Here is a 21,682-nt window from a genome sequence, read left to right as displayed (position 1 = left end):
CGTCTTGGCGCACGTTTTCTCCTTAAAAACAACGTTGTGTACTGTTGTCCGTTGTCCGTTGACCGGCGAGACGTCAGCGCTTGGTGGTGGAATCTGCAGCAGCAAGTTACACACACACACACACACACACACACATATAAACATATATACAGGATGTGTGTGTTACTCACACTATTAATTGTGATATATTGAAGAGATGATAAAGATAATTAAATTTTGATTTTAATTTTATTATTTTCACGTATGAAAAAAATCGAAATTGTAAATTTATGATCGATGAAACATTATATTTAAGGAAATTAGAACTAATGTAACTCAATCGTTTAATTTATCATTATTTTAATGTCTTAAAATCTTTTGAATTTAAAAAAAAAAATAGCTAAAAAGAGTATAGCCCAGGAAAATATTACAACGAATGAATAAAAATTGTAAATAAAAAATTAATTTTTAAATAACAATTTTATTATTTCTATCAAAATTCATTTTTAAATCATTGTTATGTATAAGAACAAATGTAATGTATATATTATACTAAATATTTTAATACAAACGATTATATAACAGATTGCATGTATTAATTATATATATATATATATATATATATACAGAACTGAATATTACAAAATCTAAGGTTATAATTCGAGTTCTATGATTCGTATTTTGTTGTTAAGTTCTACCTACTATATGCAAAGATAAAATGATGCATAATAATATAAAACTATAAAGCAGTCGTAATCAATAAGCTCTCGTGCGAGACACCCTGTATATATTTATTATTATTATTATTATTATTATTATTATTACGTTATACGTATATATATATATATATATATAGTATGTATGTATTACCCACTACCCAGGTGCATTATATATTATTATTAAACGTAATATAATTTTATTTATAGGAGCGAGCGCGCGCGCGCGCGAATACGTTTTTCTCTCTTTTCGCTGCGTCGAGCCGCGCGGCATCACAAAAACCGGTGCATCCGCCGAAGTCTGGTTTCTGTTACGTTACGTGCAGCACGCGTTCGTGCTGCTATTGTGTCGCGCGTAATTCCGCGTGCCGCCGGTCCGCTGTGATTGTTAATCTATAATGAATACACGTTAATTCGTGCATCCGTCTCGCCCCGAGTGCTGCGCACGTGAAACCGTCTCGAATTTGTCCGCGTACGATTTACGGTACTGTAACGATTAATCCTTTTGTATTCCGGCCCAAGAACTCCGAGATTTCACAACCGTTATATTACGGTTCGTCTGTTGTGTCCGCGCGCCCAGTAAGTTTTTCACGACTTATAATCTGAACGGAAAGTGGTACTCGTTTTAGTCGCGTCACGTAGGACTCGGTCAGCTTGATCTTTTTTTTTTCTTTACTTGAAATTGTTGATTCGTCGAACGCTTTTCCAGTCTCTGACATGTTCTATTCAGCACAGAACATTTTGGATGACTCGAATTTTCTGAAATCTATGAGGTTCCGGATTTGAGTAGGTACCTGATACCCCAACTTCGAGCTAACCCAGTTATATACTGCGTTGCCTGTTGGTGCGGGTTAGATTCGGTCGCAACCAAAATTGAAACGGTCTTGTCTGCAGACATCCGATAAAAACGACGGAGGGTAGGTTATCCGCGGAAGAATATACATTTTATCCTTTAGATAATTATATATATATATATACTAATCTTTGTGTTTTATCATATTTTGCTAATTTTATACATTTCACTTTTGATACATCTAAGAATAAAAATTAAACACGACAAACATCAGTTTTATAGTTTAATTTTTACGATCATTATTGTGCTTTCCCGGAATTGTAAATTTATTGAAATTAGAGGGAAAAAACTTTTTTGGCCTGTATTTTTCTAGATTTGTTATTCTGTAAACTAGCATGGTATTTAATATAAGGGCTGAATACTCAAAGGAGTACAATAATATTGTTCATGAATTGCAATATTCAAGACAGACGGGATTTTTTCACGTTAGTTACATTTTCCCATTTTTCCCGTTTTATTTTTTCTTCGACTTTTTTAAAAAAAAAAAATTAAAATACCATTCTACTAGAGGATACATTTCATCATATAATTTTATGAATTACACAAAAAGTATGATGAAGACAAATATTATTTTAATTTATGGTCGGCGAGAAGAGTGAGTAACATTTAGAACTATATAAATACGTAATACAATAACTCGTAGATCATGTTATGGTGTACCATAAGATTTAAACAACTGTTTACCACGAATAAACCATATTGTAACAATGTATATGGTCATAATTTAATATTCAAATAAGATGATTACAATACTCTGAAATGTATAACGAGTTACGTAACGTGTTGTTTAATCCGTTCACCCATAAAATAGTTAGATTCGTGGTTTTAAATATTTTCGTAATATTATAAAGTAGAATACCGTTAGGAATTTTGAAAGTATTACAATGTCGAAGTACCCCTAGATTAGGATGACGTTGGAGTTTTTAAGTAATGAACGAACAAATGTAGGTAATATATAATTTATTATTACACTGACATATTGTTTTAATTCATAATGAACATTATAATTAAAAACCTATTAATTTTTACAGCTTATAGAATTTTGAAATGTGTGTTACCCTGTGGTTGTTATACTTCTATGTTTAGTACCATTCGTAGCTTATAGTGTGATTTGTGTAATATTTTAGTTGTAGGTTTACTGTTTTTCAGTAAGAAACTTGTTATAAATTATTGAAATTATACGTTATTGAACACCTAGTTGAAACATAATAGTACTAAAGTGTTGTGTGCCATATGTATTTAGCTCTGTGTTTGTACATGCAGTATAAACTATAATCTACCTGATATATACTCATGATTCAAATACAACAGTTACCTATGCAATTCCATAGTAGTTTAATAAATTTAATACATTTTAATTAAAAGTGTTCCACAATGTCATACAAATTATTTAACATATTTCCCAAGTTGAAATATTAATATTCATAATTAATTGAAATTAAAGTTACTAAGTTTAATATAAATAACATTTTTTTTATCTACGTTGTTTACCTATACATATTTCAAGGTACGTACAATAATAAGCTAAAAAAAAAATAAATAAATAAAATAAAAGTTAGTTTAAAATTATAACGAAAAAAGTGATTTCAACCCAACTTTATAATACGAGTAAGCTATAGTAATTTAAATTTTTTTTTAAATGAGTAGTATGATTTTCTAAAAAAGGAATCAACTATGATTATTTACCCCAACTAACTTAACTTACATTTTGTTGAATAGAGTAATTGAGTATTATAAAATTATCTTTGCAAAACTAGGATTAAAGGTGCAACTAGAGCTTAATTGTTTACAAATCTTAATTTTTTAATATTCATACAGTGTATAGATAGCATTTTTGCTAATGTACAACCTATTTTGTACTTCATGGTCATAAAAAATGTATATTTTTATATTCTATATATATATAAATAATTTATAATTTATATGTCGTTTGTAAAAAGGAAGTAATTGACAATGTTAAAGGCAATTGCCTTATGATCTCTGAGACTATCATTAATATCATTAAATAATTCCTCGAGTTTAAAATTATACTGTACCTCTTTTTTCAATATGAAGAGCGTATAATTTTCATGTATTGCTATATAAAATTTGATTTTTTAATCGAAAATAATAAAAAACTGATAAAAAATTATAGCAGTCATTTATATTCATTGCAAATTGAAATTCGCAATAATTTATGCAATTTTTAGAGGGTTAACTTGTATTTATATAACATCTAACTTTTTTGATCATCGTCCATGTGTGTCACTATTGAATAAAATAAACTGTGTCACAATACTCAAACGTTTTAAATTATTCTGATGTACTAAATATTATTTTGAATATTGAATAAATGTATCTAGTATTACCTATTTTTTAGGACCTTTTGCTACCAACTGTAACATATAACAATATTATTTGTATATAATTTATTATTGTATATATTTAAAAAAAATATCTTGTGTTTTTTGAGAGTCAAAAATATGTTCAGGGGCTCAAACTATCTATAGCTGTGCATATACTGTTCGTAGATTACGCTTGTAGATATTTCGAGCTTTCGATCATTTATAAATTGCTTAATGTTTAGCAAGCCTTTAGGATTCCTTGAATTTTGATCGTCGACAATATGGCCTTCCAAAAAAAAATAAATGCAATAATATGACACGGAATCGAAGCAATATTATTATACAAAACGTGTAAGTACCTACACGTATCACTAAGATAAACATTGCCATACTTAAAGGTAGGTACATTTTTACGAAGGTTTTTTGGAGGACCGCAACTATTTGATCACAAATATCCAAATTACCATATTTTTCTTTCTTTTAAATGTACTCGACAAATATAAGAAATAAGTGCCCTGTGCAATTTTCCGGTTTTTCCTGTCGATATTTGACACATATATGGCGTATATTTAGAAATTCGTGTGTACAAACACGTACACGGAACTTATATACACATGCATATCACTCGTACTATTATGTATATTATGTATAACATGGGTTTTGCAGTACATACGTGCTCCATGCGCTTGTCGGATGATTGAAATCCCGTTCGCCTATTAGACTACTAATCACTGTCGCATCCGAGCGCTGCCGATTATACCCGTATATTGTACAACGACATGTATAGGTCCCCGCCGCGTCGGAACCCCAAAAATCTCGAAAACGATGAGCTTCGTCCATTGATTATTACTAACGGGACCTCGGATTAAAATGTAATGAAATATGCGCATTTTTATGATGTAAAATAAAATATATTAAAAAAAGCTCTTTAATATTTCCTAAAAAACATGAAAAATAGCAAAATAAAAATTAAATTAAAATGATTTTTTTCTGTAAACAATTTAAAAAAATGTATATTTACTAAATAATTATTTATTATTTATTAATACATTTATAGAAAACGAAATGGAAATACAAGGATATTTTTATATTCTAATCATGTTTTTTTCTATAATTTTATTAATTACGAGTTTTATGAATACTACAAAATAAATAAAATTTAATGCACATAAGCAGAAAAAAACACAAATCAAAACTAGAAAAATATTCTAAAAATATATAATAAATATGAATTTTAGAGTTTTACTTAACTATTTTTATCAGCACTTATTCAATAACGGCTAGAAAATATCTGTAGACTCGAGCTCTAATCACTATTAGTATTGTACATCACTATATAGAAGGGGTGAACGCTGGAAAAAATTTCAAATAGGGTTGAAAGTATAATAAATGTAAAATGTTGATAAACAGCATGCTTTATAACTCATTATATAATATATATATATATACATTTTATTTGCAAGTACCACGGCAAACTTTTGTATGTCTGGTCAATTTTTTATAAAATTTATTCTGATGCTTCGTGGTGGGGTTTGAACCCCTAAATCCCTCCCCTGCTTTCGTGCCTGCTGTATTTATCACCGTAACCCATGATTCGTAACGCGCGCGCATGACTACTTGTCCGTATAATACACTGGCATAACGACAACGATACTATTCCGTTGAATTGTCCAGCAGTGTACGGTCAAAACACGCGCGTTTACAATCGGCGATGCTAGGAATAATAATGATAAAGCCTAGTAATGTAATATAATATCGGTTTAGCACGGCGTTTTTTTCTACACACGTATGTACGCACACGATTTTGAGTCCTTGATTTCCGTCGCGCGTGGTGGCGGCTGGCACACGCGGAGAACGTTCCTTGAACTAAAAAAAAAATGATTTACGTATGGCCTAACTGGCGTTTACACGTATCGCGCGCGTTCGTCACTCCTACCCTCGACGTCAGGTGTAAGGTAGGTAGGACTACGTTGTTTCGCGTACGGCGTACCGGTACGCACTGTGCCGGTATAACGGCTCGATAATACGGTGTAGTGCAATCGTAATAATATATTTAATACATTAATTATGCGCGTTTTTTTCTTTCCCGTTCGAAATTCTACTTTGTCCGATCGCTTATCCAGCTGCTGTTGTACAGAGGTGTATCGGTTCGTGTATGATATTGTCGCAAAACAGTTGTACTTACAATGAATAAACATACATGTTCATGTTTAAAAGCGCCGGCAGGGTCGAGGCGTCGCGTTTGCCTGATGTCCGGTACATATGATGCCTACTGCGCGCACGCTTAATAAAATGTACACCTCTGCGTAACCGCAGTGCAATAATATGCGCGAACCTGCTCCTAAATTTCCAGTTTACGTTTTCGCATCATATCTCAACCGGCCGGCCAATCCTTGCGAGCTATTGCGCGCGAACGTTTGAGGTGCAGGGGTGGGCCATCTAGTCGTAACCCACTAGGTGATTTTATGATTTTTTTTTTCTAGCCATCTCTCGTTTTTCCGCACTCGTCGCTTGTCGATGGAATCGAAGACCGTTATTGTACTACATCGTCGTCCTACGTAGTCAATTTCAGATCTTACCATGGCTAACAGCGCAGAAAATTGGTCCGAGGAACCGGAACCAAACTCGTTCCTTCTGGGCGAAGACCGCAGCACGCAGCCAGGGTTCGTCAGACAGAACCGTCGGCAATCCGGTAAGATACTTTAATGTAATTACCTAATGAAAACTGTCTAATAACCATGAAGTGCTGCGAGACATTATCATCAAGCTGTCACTTTATTCCAAAGTGGTAAAATATAACGTTAATGTGCACTGTTTCGATACGTTTTGTTGTGACAGAAAAGAAAGTTAGACTTAAAAATTTTACTAGTTAGGGCCAATGAGAGGTCGGAAATTATGTGGTCAGGCCTTGCAACAATAATATTATATTTATTGACTGTAAATACAAATAATATTATATGATACCTACATGATTATGGTTGTGGGTAGTTTTTTATATAATTTTACACTATCTAAAATCTGTATGGTTCTTAATATATATATATATATATATATAAACACGAATATATATATATATATATATTCGTGTTTTTTCGGTGAACCATTACAATTTTTTTCTGTTTGTTAAAAAATGACTATATTCAGTGTCGATTCTTGGAAATTTGACGCCCGGGGCTAGTAAAAATATAGCACTTTTACGTAGGTGGAAATTACGGGGTATGTTCACGAATTTTTAATTTTTCATAAATTTAAAAGCCCTTTATACTAACAGCATCAGGACAAGAATACCCACTTGTCCCCTCCTTTATATATATTACTGACTACATTATTATGCTTAAGGTCGGATTAATGTTTAGTGGTAGGTTCAGAAAATTTTAAGTAGAGTTATCACCTTATATGGCTTACTCTTGGCGCCGGTACTGTTGTAGCTTATTGTTCAATTAGATTTTGAATTTAACTATATTGATGAAAATATAGGTACCTACCTACTGAAGATCATTTTTTTAAACTTCATAATGTATTCATAATATATTATTATTACATTTTGTGATTTATATATTTAAGATAAACATAATATGAAGTATTTAAACATGATTTTCAGTGTCCATATTTTAACCGATATAAATTTAAGATCTATTAAATACAACAATACGACAGTGCAATATACTTATATGTATGTACATCTATATATGTAAGGTTTTTATTATATATTATGTGTTCATGTTTTTTAAATATTTGTTGGCCTTGGTTAAATAACACAAATATTACCTGAAGAAATATTTACTTTTATATTATTATATTTTAATAATGTGTACTAATAGGGATTAAAATGTATGACAGTTTATTATTCTTTTTTTCATTATTCTTGATTGCCAATACAAAAAAAAGTTCACTGTAGTTAAAACAAATTACTAAATTCGAGTCACTCTCATTAATTAATGTACAAAATATTAAAATATAAAATAAAATTATTTAGTTATTAAACACGGATTTAACGAAAACTGAATAAAAGATTTGTGTATTTTAATGAAGTACCTAAATTAATTTTTTTGTAATAGACTTAAATATTTTATTCTTTATACCGTTCACAAAAAAATTAATAAATATATTTTTTGTATCAATTATGATATTAAATATTATGGATACTTACTCATTATTATTATTTTTGTAATTAATTTTTATAGTTGTTGGATGTAATGATTTATGAAATCACGTATTGGGTTTCTTATTATTGAATTTATCAATACGTTATTATTTTTATTGACATTTTTTACGTATTATAATAAAGTACTATACATGGGTTATTAATCTCTAATACATCGTTTCTTAAACTGTGTTTCTCAAAGATCACTTCAGGGTTCCGCGAAGCTCAAGTAATTTTTTAAATATTTTTATGAAAATAACTTTAAAATGTCCAACTAAAGATTAGTAATGGTGAAAAAATATTTGCATTATGGAAAAAAATCTTTTTATATTAAATAACAATGTACAAGCCATATAAAATAGTCTAAATTTATATTTAGTCTAATTAAAGTATAATTATATATGTATACAATTATTATTATTTTAGTTTTAATTTTAACATATTTTTTAATTTAAATACCTTTAAAAACAATATTATTATATGATTATAATTTATTTAAAATCCTAAAAAAAGCTAAAAAGCTTAAAAAAAAATTAGAGGTTCCACGATAAATGTGGACATCAAAAAGGTTTCTATGGATAAAAAGTTTAAGAAACGCTGCTCTAATTTTTCATTACTAATAACATTTGTAAAAATAGTCCATGAAAAATTCTACGCATGTCAAATGAGATTGAAAATGGTATTAATTAGTATTTGATTTTATATCTCTTGAATGTTTATGTTTGTTTTTTTTTAAACGTTAATATGAAATAAAATTGAGTAACAGAAATATATTTTACATTATGACCCATAAGTCATTGGTCAACTAATGTTTAATATAATATAATATTTCGAATCTAGAACTATTATAGTTTCGTTTCTTAATTTAATACAAAATAAAAATAAAATCAATTATTTCCTATTATAAAATAGATTTTTAGAGTATACAAAATGTTCACATTTTTTAAATTTTGTGAAATTATATTTAAGGTTATTCATGTATTTTAACATACTTGAATTTTATTTGATTAAACATATTTTTTGAATAATTAAAAATATGTACGTAATTTAGGTATAATCAGTTCTCATTATTGGAAAATCATGAATTAAAAACTGTAGGTCTTGCTTTGCTCAAAGCTCTAAAGAGTGTTGGTGACATAACTCGGCATTGTCCCAACTACTTAATGCACTTTAAAAGTGATGAATTAATTAGAAAGTAAATATGCTCGTCATATGTATAAATTTTATAGTTTAAGCTCGTATTATTACGTCGTGAAGAAAACATACTCGAGCAAAGTGTAAGTAGTACAGAATATTTATTATACATTGGATTGAAGCTCTATATTTGTACGTTTTCATGGCAACAAATTATCGTTGCAAGTCCAAGTCGTTTGTGTATTTGTCTACGTATTTAATGTCAAGGACAAGAGGACCGAACACCTTATAACAAGTTGCGTTTTTGATTATTAACAAACGCTAAATGTAATGTTGTAAGAATACGGTTAATTTTTAAATTTAGTATATTATAAAATAGAAAACTTAAATGTTATAGTATATATCATTGCTGTATAACCCAACAGGCACAAGTGATTTTTAAAATATATTTTCCATTAACTTAACGTATCAATAAATAATGTCCTGGAACTTGATGGATTGACGAATGGTTAGTAGGACATGGTATAATATATCATACGAATATTCGATTGTGTATATATCGTGCACCCTACTTGTATGTCTGGAATTGAGTAATTTTATTTGTTATTAATATGGTTCAACATTAAGTAGTGGTGGTAATCTATTACAATATTATGTTAAGCCTCGTCAGATACTGAGGGCAAACCGGTTGCGTATTGTACCGTTTAAGAAATAATAAATTATCATTGTTTTACACGAATTTCGAACGTAGGTTTGACATTATTTTTATGGTAGTTTACCGACACTACCCTAGGGACAATTTCAGGTGATACATACCTACATACCCGTTAGCTTTGTTCTCTTTTCCGATATTTCATACATTAATGTATTAGATGCCAGTCAGTTTATTTTGTAGGTGATCTTGATCAAAAAATAATTTGTGGGTATACTAATACTTGTAGATATGTCAAAAAAATTTATATAATATTTTGACTTCAGCTCCTTTTTTCGGTATGTCTAACATGTAGGAAGTGGGCATGCGTTGTATAAATAATCAAGTAAATATATGGTCATTATTAGGGCTGGGTCTTTAGTGTCCTTAAAAATCGCGAAAAATGACCCTAAAAAAATGCAAAAATGACTCAAAAAATTTAAAAAATGTATTCAAAAATACCTTTAAAATTTAAAAAAAATTATATTACATGTACATAAATATTTTATTTTACTTCATATATTAAAAAATAAAAAAATAATTCTTTGTTGTTGCAATAAGTCACGAGAGCGTATCTCCTGATGTTCTCCAATAAGTTTTTGTAGATGTACATATTTTTCTCTTGTTCTTCAATTTTTTTTTCTTTGTTGTACTCCATTAATATGTTTTTCTCTTGATATATGTTGTTGTATGGTAAAACGTATTTCAACAGCAACTTTTACATCGCATACCTTACACAACACTAATTCGTCGGTAGAAAAATTTATAATCTATAATTTTAAATTCAAAAGCACCAAAAATAAATTAAAAATCTCTAAAATGCCCTAAAAAATGGGAAAAATGATCTTAAAATAAAAAATTGTCATAAAATGCAAAAAAATGCAAAATAAAATTTCATATTCTAATTTAAAAATAGCTAAAACATATTTGTAACAAAACGAGCATCGTACAGAAAGCTTCAGAAAAAAATGCCAAGTGCATCAAAATCCCGGCCCTAATTATATATCAGTTTTGCTTGTAATTTGACCATAGTGGATGCCGTATTGCAATTCATTTTAAAATGTGTATATTAATATATCAAATTTGGAACATGGGAGTACATGTTGCGCTATTAAGTTCTTATGTGATGATATATATATATATATATATATCGTAGCTATTGATTTAAATGCATCGAATGAGTTTTCAATTTAATTTTCTTTTGTTTTTAATCGTAAATATTGCGTTTGTTGTTTTCGATTGGCCTACATATAACCTTGCCATTGTTAAAAAATGTATTATTTCGATGTATGATAACACGCATGTATTTATTGAGAACCGAATCTGTAAACAAACAAGTGAATAAAAGGACGAATTTTCAATTGGTCGTTACACATTACATAATTTTGGGGACCTTTAAAGTCTTTCAACAACCTTGATGTCTCATAAATAGTAATTATTAGTTGTGACCGTTAATGTACAGAATCTACGCTATGCATATATAGTTATATATTTCTGAAAATAACGGGAAATCTGATGTTTTCTCTAAATTAATTTTATTTATGTCACCGCAACGCGCATAATACTGTGCATAAGGTAATTTATACACAGGCGCAGGGTTCCTGGATTTTTTTTTTTAAGTCTCATTATATCTTTACTTATCGCTATAACTACATATATACACTTATAAAAAGCGATTTATTCCTGTTCTCAATTTTCAATTCAGAATCATAACGAATTCCCAATCGTCATTAATTATTTTAAAAATGAATACTTTCACACATGCATTACGAAAGAAGTTGACAATTTTATTAATTTCAATTGGATAAGAGCATTTTATATCTAACAGTCATATGTATGTGTCATTTACGTATAAGGATTAGTCGAACGTTGCCGCGTTTATTTTATCACAAGTAACTTCAACGCCGGTATAAATATACTACAGTAAATAATTGTTAACGCATTTTTGATGAAAAATAATAAATACACAAAGCAATAATTTTTTTACACAATATATTTTTCTAGGATAATTTTATATAATCTTTCATTCAAACTAAATCTATTTAAATTTATTTAAATACAAAATTATAATATAATAAAAAAAATAAAATTAAATGTGGTTTAGTAATTGATTTATTTTCCCAAAGTATTATTATTTCTTATTAATTAAAACATCATATAATCGATGATTTATATTAAATTAGATATTACACTGGAATGTAATAAATTATATACAAAAAAATTCATATCATAAAAAATAGTTAAACTTTTTGATTGTAATGTAGGTATACGAAAGGTAATAAATTAAAATTTATTTATGTATTATTATATAGATTCGTATTAAAATCAACTTCATTGGAATTTTTTAATTATATTTTATATAAATATTTTTAAAAGGAGTAGTAGTATAAAATATTAAGAATTGGGTTTCATGTAAATTATAATGTTTATGATTCAAGGACGGAATTTTTGTTGGCTTATGCATTTTTGATTATTGTGTAATGAATTTTAGAAATAATTTATAGATCATAAAAGCATGAATGTCATTAATACTTTGCTTGATTTTGAAATTTTAGAACAGATAAATAATATTAGTATTAACAAGAATAACTATACTGTCTACAGTAACATGATACATCTTGTTATTTTCTCATGGGTTAGTAAAATATATAAAGTATATTTAAAATTATGATTATGTTTTTAATATGATGAGGGGCAGTTTCACTATTCTATACAGAATACAGTTAATTATTATATATTAATGCTCTTTTCAGAGAAACGCTTATTTTTGGGACTGTTAATTTTTGATTTTGGTCATGAACCTTAATAGTGCGCTTCAACTTGGTGATATTTTTGAGTGAAACCAAAAAACATGGTATAATTTGGTTAATATTTGCTATTGATATTGATTTTGGGGTAGTAAAAAAGGTCATATTCTGCATACTATTTAAAAAAAATTAGCTGATTAATTTATAAAATTGTTTTATAATAGTACATAATTGTTAAACTTAATTCCAAATATAGAACTCTATTGTAATATTTTAATTACACATATTAAACGCTGAGAACTTTATTCAGTTAACATACCTAAACTATAATACCTACAGTAGATTATACAGAGAGTTTCATTGAATAAGGAGATACTTTTAATACATACATAATATACATATTGGATATAGATACAATTATTATACGTGAAATAGTAATAATAATAACAATAATAATAACAACAATATATAGGATTGAATATCGTATTAAATAACACCAAACCATTATATATCTCGTTATGTAAATCATCGGATCGTTGTATAAATTACACGTAGAATTGGACGTAATCCAAGTGGGAAGCGTTTGAACCGTTTAATTGTATACATCGTACGAGATATATGCAGTTGATGTGCGCATAATTACCATAGAAACGTAAATTCGTACACGTGTGTTTAGGCGCTCGCACGCGTGGGTGTTTGCATGTGTTTTGTAATTGGAATTCGAGGGTTTGTCCGGGACTGTACGAGACGTAGGTAATATATCGAAATAAACTCGTTGAAACCGGAAAAGGTTGAGTTCAGTCAGAGAAAAAACCGTAGGTATCTACTTCAAGACGAGGTATTTACCGCGGTCAAACCATTTGCGCAATCCGTGAGATTCTGAAATTAACTCGTAACGTTCGCCGCGTGCGACTGTATCGCGGTCCTGCGAACGTACTACGTATTATTTAGTAGATATTTGTTTTGAATTAATGACGTAGAAATGTTTGAAAAAAAAAATTAAAATTATACTAAATGCAATTAATAATATCGTCTCATAGCGCATGATGTTAAACAGCCAACGCATGATCAAGGCAACGATGCGGGTTTTGCGAAAACAATAAAGGACGAGCGTGTTTTTGGTCCTGCCACTGCTCTTGGTCCATGTAGGTACGAACCAACGAAGCTTAACACTACACGCGACCCGGTTGTCCTTGGCCGGGAAGTCATGATTTTATCGGGTTGATTATGAATATATTTGTGTTGTATAACAATATTTATACAAATATGCTGGTTGGAGGCGTGTTATACATGTGGTGCTATACTTTGTTAGTTTGTTTTTTAATTTGTTTTTTAAAATAAAGCGTGCATGCTCTTCTGAAGACTTACAATGACCGGGCATAGGAAACGTACATGTTCGAGTTCTAAATCTTAAATGTTCTATTGCTAACGAATTTTTACGTATCATGAGATCAAGTTGACCAAATATCAACACTGTTTATAGATTTTTTTTCTTTTCTACGCTGCGATAGATATATGTATAATCATACGTTTTTGCTAATTGTTTTTCTTGCTTTCAAGAAAGAAGTACTTATGTTAAAAAACCAGTGCTAAGAACTTATAAGTTTTGAACATTTTTATTGTATTTATATGATAATGATAATTAATTTATAAACACTGAGCTTTTGTAATAGCTATTGTTCGTTTTTTAATTTTAATTATTTACATTTTCATCGGTACATCGTTTTTATTTTTGCCTTCATTAATATATATCAGATATTGTAAATAATAATATCTACTTGCGCTCGCAATATTATTATAATATATTTTAATAATCGAATATATTCTAAATCAGTGGTAAATGTAGCTGTTAATCAATTACGACGAAATATAATTTCATTTTAATCGAGATTAAACTAATTTTAATTAAAATATACGTAAAATAGTATAAGTTCAAATTCAATATAACAATGTTGCATCGATGCATTCCGTATAATAAATAAACCTTTATAAATATCAAACTTGAAAGTACTAACTAGTTTGTATTTTTTTACGAAGTGTTAAGCACTTAAGAAAAGATTATATCATTTAATTTTTAGAGTTTTAAGAAGGTCATGTTATTGTTTTAATTTGTTTCATTATTTTAGTAAAGATATATTAAGTAGGCAAGATACTTATTTACTTATTGTTATACTATAAGTCGTCTCATAAAACTTTTATGTTGCTATTAAAAATGAAAAATGAAACAGAAATTCTCCTATTGTCTATTATAAATTAAAGTACACACTTGAGTGATCCTTGATAAGTAAACGCACATTTCTCTGATAGTGAATATTTAAAAGTATTAAATTTAATCACAACAAAACGAATCTTCAAGAAATATTTGTTGTATTTTCATTTAAAATTGGGATCTCAACAAATAAATAATAATTGTCAGTTTTAATGTTTTTTTCTCCTTATAATCAAACGATCATAAAACAAACAATGCATAAAACTTCTTTAGTTAGACGAATTAAAAATGGTTTATGGTATTACATTTTTAAAAATTTTCATTATTTGTTTCGCATAGATAAAATATAAACTTTTTCAAGGTAGTTACTTAATTGTACGTTTATGTACTAAAAAGTTAATTTCTATTATGGTATGTGTGTTTAAATAAATAAAATAAACCATACTTTTCACAAATTTTTATAGTAATTTTTCAATATTTAAGATTAAATAAATGTATAAATTTGATATCGTTATAAATTATTTACAAAAAATATTATTCAACATAAATTTTTTTAATTTAATGTTTTTTTAACTTGAATAAATAAACTTAATTTCAAATCGTAATCGTTAATTAATTCGTTATAATTATTTGCTTAAATTTATTTAAAATGCTCAGAAAATGTTATATTTACTTTAGAACTGAAATAAAATATTAAGAAGTTTCATTTTTAGAATTGTATTAGTTTGCTATCGTTTAAGTAATTTATCGTATTCTTAGTTTGTAGAAGTAATGGTTAATGAATTAACGTACAATTTAACGTTGCACTTTGATTTGAAAAAATTTAGCTATTTTGCCATTCCAATTTTTCAAATTTCTATGAACTGTTTAAACAATTTTTTGGTGATACATTTAATATTTTTCTTGTAATTCGTTTTATTTATCATATTGTTTAGAGCTTCACTTGACAAAATTGTTTTCTTGTGTTAATCGTTAAGACCAGGAAGGTTGATCTTGCATGGCTTCCTTGGGCCTGACCAAATATATTTTTACTTATGATAATGCAGGACATTTGACAATTGCTTTTTAAAAATTCAAAGTAGTTTCCCTTATTAGTTTTATTTTTGTGTATTTTGAATACCTGGGCTTATTCTAAGGATTTTTACCTACTGCCAAAATACACTGAAAAGTTTGTTTTATGAAATTCATTTGGATTATAATACTGACCCCTTCCCCAAATAAATTATATATTGAAATTTTAGAATTTTGACCATCGCGTGGTAAAATATTAAAAAAAAAAATAAAAAAAAAAAAATACGTATCTTTTCCGTTATACGTACCTATACCACTATTTAACTTTAAATTTCATAGATTCATCAATTGTCGAAGTAGCAAAGATTATTATTATTATTATTATTAGGTACTAGGTTGGGCTTATAAGATACAACAAATTTCAATTACTCAGTAGATATTCAATCATTCTATAAGGAAAATTATATTTTTGTAAGGTGCCTATATTTATAAAGTCCATTGCTCTTTTGATTTTTCCTACTACCCAACTTGGGTCGTACCGCCTGTTAAAATAAAACCTGTTGAATACTTTATTTTTGGATTTTTCGCTGTGTTCATATCGAATAACTTTAATGATACTATAACTAATCATACTGGATAGTGAATACTGATATTGATTAATTAAATGCCATTTGATGCTATTACGAATATACGTTCATATAATTCAGTGGTAATAATTTTGTATACTTAAAATTTAAAATTTAAAAACCAGTGTTCATATTTGTTTGATGATTTTATTTTAAAAACATTGTGAAATAAATAAATGATCGACATTATGTATTTACAGAAATTATTAACTATTTTAATTAATAATATTTTTAATTTTATAGTTGACTGTTGAGTATTTTCGATGAAAACAAATGTTAACCTAATATTGTATAAGAAAATGCGAATTTTAGTGAAGATTAAATGAGTTAGCGGGTGGGTGTTTACAAAATTTTTCAAAGTTCCATTTACACATATTAAATTTATTGCAGCCCTTACTGTTTGGCATTATTTTATAAGAAATAAATAAAGATAAACAATCTTATTATTACCTTGTTAATAGTAGTTTATACATGAAAAATAAAAATTTTTAGAATATCTTTAAATAATGCAGAATACAGAATAAAATTATAAGAATTTATTTGAAAAATGTAATTTAATTGTAAAATAATGCTTTGTTAACATTTACCGTTGAAATTTAGTATTAATATTTTTAGTTGAATACAAATTTTTTTAAGACATACATATTATGATCATAGTTTAACAACTATATAATGATTAATTATTGGAATCAAATTTAATTTATATATTTAAAAAATTAATTTTTTTATTTTAGTGATAGGTACATTCTCGTTTATAAATATGACACCTACAATTTTACTATACCAAGCTTTTGTGTTATATTTTGTAGTTTATCAATATTTCGGTTACCTCGGTGATGGAAACGCTCTGTTTTTTCTTCGTCATACTTTTTTTCTGCCAAATTCCAGAGTCATTCAATAATGTATGTGTTACCTTGTGATTCAGGGTCCGCGAACTATTGATAATAATTAACTCATTAAATATTGTAATATTTGCATTACCGCTGCATACCATTGAAATAATTTTTTTCTTATCGTAAGAGAAATTAACCAGTAGTTTATTCACTATGTATACTAAATAAGCGATAATTGATTAATAAATGACAAAATGTAATTTTAATTGTTTTCGTTTGTAATCTGATAAATATATAGGAAACATATCCAACTACAGAAGGTATTTTCTGTGTTATAATGGTCTGGTAAACAGTGAAATAGTATTTATCAGCATTACAACTTTAGGTGTGAGATTCTTCGTTAATTAAGGTTATTAAACATATTTTATGGACTGACGATGATTAGCAAACTTTCGAAGCATAAAAAGATCGTCGAGTTTGATGACAATTTTTGATATACTGTAACACTATATCAGATTTTAAGTAATAGCTGAGTTTAGTGTAATTTACACGAGTCGAGTGCTGTCTAATAAACTGTTGTCCGTTTTTAACACATTAAGATTAGCCTAAGGTAAAAACTTATACCAATGTTACATTTTTATTAATGATTTAATATTAATGTTAATATGTTAATATTTAACTCTTCTAATGAAAATCGTAAGCTATTAAAATCAAAACAAATTTGTTTAGTTAATATATTATTTATTTAGTTTGTAGTTTAGGTATACGTGTTATGAGTGTTATAGTAGGCACACAATCCAACATTGTCCGGATATTCTTAAGTTTCCACTGAATTAACTTGGTTAATATAAAAGATAAAGCTGCTGGGTTCTTATTTTAATTTCACTTGGAAAGTTGCAGATTATCCATGGGCATTTGGATAGTTTTGTTGTTGATAACTACCTTTCATAAGATTCGTTGTTTTGTACATTTTATGTGCAAACAACACCGAACAATAAAACAAGTTTACGGTTAAATGTAACTAGTCTTTTTTTTTTTTTTTGAGAACGTGACTATAATTTGATATTTTAAGGCAGTGTTGTATTTTTAATGGCATTTAGAAGTTGTATAATATACATTTCTATAAAAATTATTGTTTCGTTTTATATATTTACATAATAGTAATATCATATAAAATTAATAATCCGTCGTTGGTTTTTTTTTCTTTCATATGGCAAAATCTTTTTCAGTCGTTGGTTGATAATTATTGTTTTGATGTTGTACAAATGGGGGCCCGTATAAATGTCAAAGAAAAGTAAAATTAAACACACCTGTAATTCAACGAAGGTTATTTCGAAGGTGCTTCAATTCGATTTACATGTTAAAAAAAGAATTTGATATATTTCATTACCCGTGACTCATTTATAATAGCATTGATTATTTGAAATACAATTTATAAACAATGGTAATAGGTATAATATTGAAAACATAATACATAGATTTAATATTTGAATAATTTTTTATTTCGCTGTCTTGCTTACAACGGACATATTACTTAGTACATTGTTTATCAATAATAATAATAATAATAATAATACTTTAATCTTCCAAAGTTATATTGGATGTAATTATATTATTCGATTCGCATAGTACATAAAGTTAGTAAAAAATGTAATTATCTTCATTTCATAGGAGGAGCAACTTAAATGTTACACCGATTGAGGTAAAAAAGATAATCAGAATCATGATGTTAATTCATTACTCATTTTTTAAATTAGTTCTTCTGGACGGGTCGTGTCTGAAATATGATATAACTTATCTGTCTTGAACGGATTAAACGTGGGAATGATAGCCTACCGAAACAGAGCATCACCCGTTAAATATGATATAATTATAAATTTTAATCTGTTAAAATTGATCATTTCATAATTTATATATTGTTATGCAAATATTCTATGAATAAATAATTAATACTGTATATATTTTGACCTACATTAATTTTAATGCACATGTTCATATTTAAATCTCAAGATAATTCTCAAATATCAATGTGCTTATACGATATTTATTAAATACTTTTTGAAATTCTTAGAACTATTTTAGTATTATTTATTTTTAACGACCGTTAAAAAATATTCTTAAAATACTTATTGCATCGGGTTAGAGAAAGTTAATGACTTTTCTTATTACAATGATAATCCAAATCTAATATCTTGATTTACGATTGTTTAATGAAATAATAGTACGTCATTATTTTACAATTACGGAAACCAAGAATGAAAACTTAACTTAGGGGAATATTATCGTCAATGTAAAACTATTGAGCGTTTTAGAGATATTCATAAACGCACTGAAAACTAATTTCATGTTATAGTACCTTGAACGGAGAATTGTTATTTGTTGTATGTATCTATTTACAACAGTGGATTTTATAACGAATTTTCACTGGGCAACAAAAAATGTTTTTCTCAAATTAGTCAATGTATAATACCATAGTACGATTATAGTATTACACGTTTGTTTTGCATTATTTCACCCAATCTTTTAAAATATTTTCGACAGAGTATAATCAGTGGGCGAAATTTGTGTCGCCTAGTTAACTAGTTAAAAAATGCACTAATTTACAAGTTAAAGTTTAGAGTGAAATGATCAAAACGCTTATGTACTTAATTAGTTAATTTAATTGCATTTTTATTAATAAATTCCAAAAAAAAAAAAAAGCCAATAGAGTAGAAAAATGTAATTTAGAAGTTATGTAGAAAACCATGTTGATATAATTTATTATCCAAATTATGACCGTATAATAAGTATAAACACAACACAGCTGTCACAGATATAGACAGTGATTAAGCGTCACGGATAAATATATTGAACAGCGTTACCACGGGTTATATTATTAATCAATGGAATGAAAAGTAGATTTGATTAATTTTAATTTGTAAACACTATGCATTGGCTGTGCCTATTAAACGTTATTAATATTTGCCGACCCGTCATTGTTTCGAATGATTGAGAACCGAAATATTTACAAGTGTATGTTCTCTTTGAGAAGATAATTATACAATATTTTACTCATTAATTTGTTCATGTTTAAACGAAATTATGGGTCATCTCTATAAAAAAAAACAAAAGTGCAAAAATTACTATATCATACTTACTGTGTATTAAATAGTTGCCATTTAATTAATGAATATAAAAGTTCTATAAAAATTGTAGACGATTTTTTTTAAATGTATTAAAAACGTAATTCACAAATACCTGCTATATTATAGTTTAAAATAACATTAATCGAGAAATATTAATATTTTGATTTTTAAAAACGATTGATAATATCATAAAAACCCGTGTTAATCTTTTTTTCATGCACCTGGACAAATGGTAAGATTCGTCAATATAGTATTAGTTTTAACCTTTTATACAGTGCCTACATTATATTGCAATAATTATATAAATAAGAAAATTACATGTGTTTTAACAAATGTTTAACAGAAGTCATTAAAATGTTTACGTATATATCAGCTTTTGTGTATCATACACACTTAATAACACTCGTATAAGTTAAAGTTTCCTGGGAGAATCATTAATACTTTAATTAATTTCACTCTTCTTACAAAATTTATTGGGAATCATTTATGTTCGAATCAAACGGTTATAGGGTTATTTCGTTTATTTAACGGGATACAATAATTAGATACTGAAAACAAAGTAAGGAACTACACATGACGTGTCGACATTTATTATGGTAATCGTCGTGGGTCTATAATTAATATTATAATTATATAGGTACACGGTAATACGATAAAGTATGTTTATTGTCCGTTTAAATAAAATACGTGATATGCAAAATAAATATTATAGCAATAATAGTTGTAAATCGTTAATTAAAAAAAAAATATAATAACAATAATAATAATAGTGGTAAAAAAAAATAAAAATATCAGTCTTAAAGTGTTTTATATTATTTTCAATATCTGTCGTTTGGTTAGCACACGGACGCCTTACTCATTGCGGAAACGCAATTTAATGTACACCAAGTGTTGAGAAATTGCAGTCGAGCAGATTTATTGGTATAATATTATTATGATAACGTAATGTAAATTGAAAACAGTATTATTAACATGTTTAACGAAAAGAAGTCCAAAACACCTAGTTCTTGCTAAGTAACAATAAATTACAGTAAAGTCCAAGTGCGCTAAGTTCATTTTTACACGTGACATTCCATTATCGTACGAAATTTTCCGGGCTCCTACGTCTTTGGGAATATTTTCGTTCGCGGATATTTATTTCTGGAATATTATTTATGGTACAGTCTTTTGTTTCGGATATTTTCACGAGTACCACCGCGGTTAAACGTGATCCAAGTATAATATTATAGTCGTACATTATACCCGGGTCGAACGATCTGCCCGAGGGGTATTAATATTTTAGGATGCTGT

At 27.7% G+C, this 21,682-nt stretch overlaps 1 protein-coding gene across 5 annotated transcripts in view; it reads left to right on the top strand.

Annotated features, from left to right (window-relative positions):
- Positions 1 to 976: 976 nt before the first annotated feature.
- The window catches only part of LOC112681637 (organic cation transporter protein-like), a 77,098-nt gene continuing 56,392 nt past the window's right edge, over positions 977 to 21,682 (top strand). For 2 of the 5 annotated variants that reach the window (XM_025551887.1, XM_025551891.1), the window contains exons 1-2: positions 977 to 1,274; positions 6,356 to 6,564. In XM_025551887.1, coding sequence (XP_025407672.1) covers positions 6,453 to 6,564 — 112 coding nt within the window. In that variant the 5' untranslated portion in view covers positions 977 to 1,274; positions 6,356 to 6,452. Of the gene's footprint in view, positions 1,275 to 1,334; positions 1,613 to 5,808; positions 5,828 to 6,050; positions 6,129 to 6,355; positions 6,565 to 21,682 lie in introns of those variants that run through there. The other 3 variants (XM_025551888.1, XM_025551890.1, XM_025551889.1) reach the window with 3 other exon arrangements.

Source organism: Sipha flava, unplaced genomic scaffold (genome assembly GCF_003268045.1).
Source record: "Sipha flava isolate LNK unplaced genomic scaffold, YSA_version1 193_pilon_pilon, whole genome shotgun sequence".
NCBI classification, from domain to species: domain Eukaryota; kingdom Metazoa; phylum Arthropoda; class Insecta; order Hemiptera; family Aphididae; genus Sipha; species Sipha flava.
The sequence above is the reverse complement of the archived record's forward strand: the minus strand, read 5'-3'. Positions and strand labels throughout refer to the sequence as shown.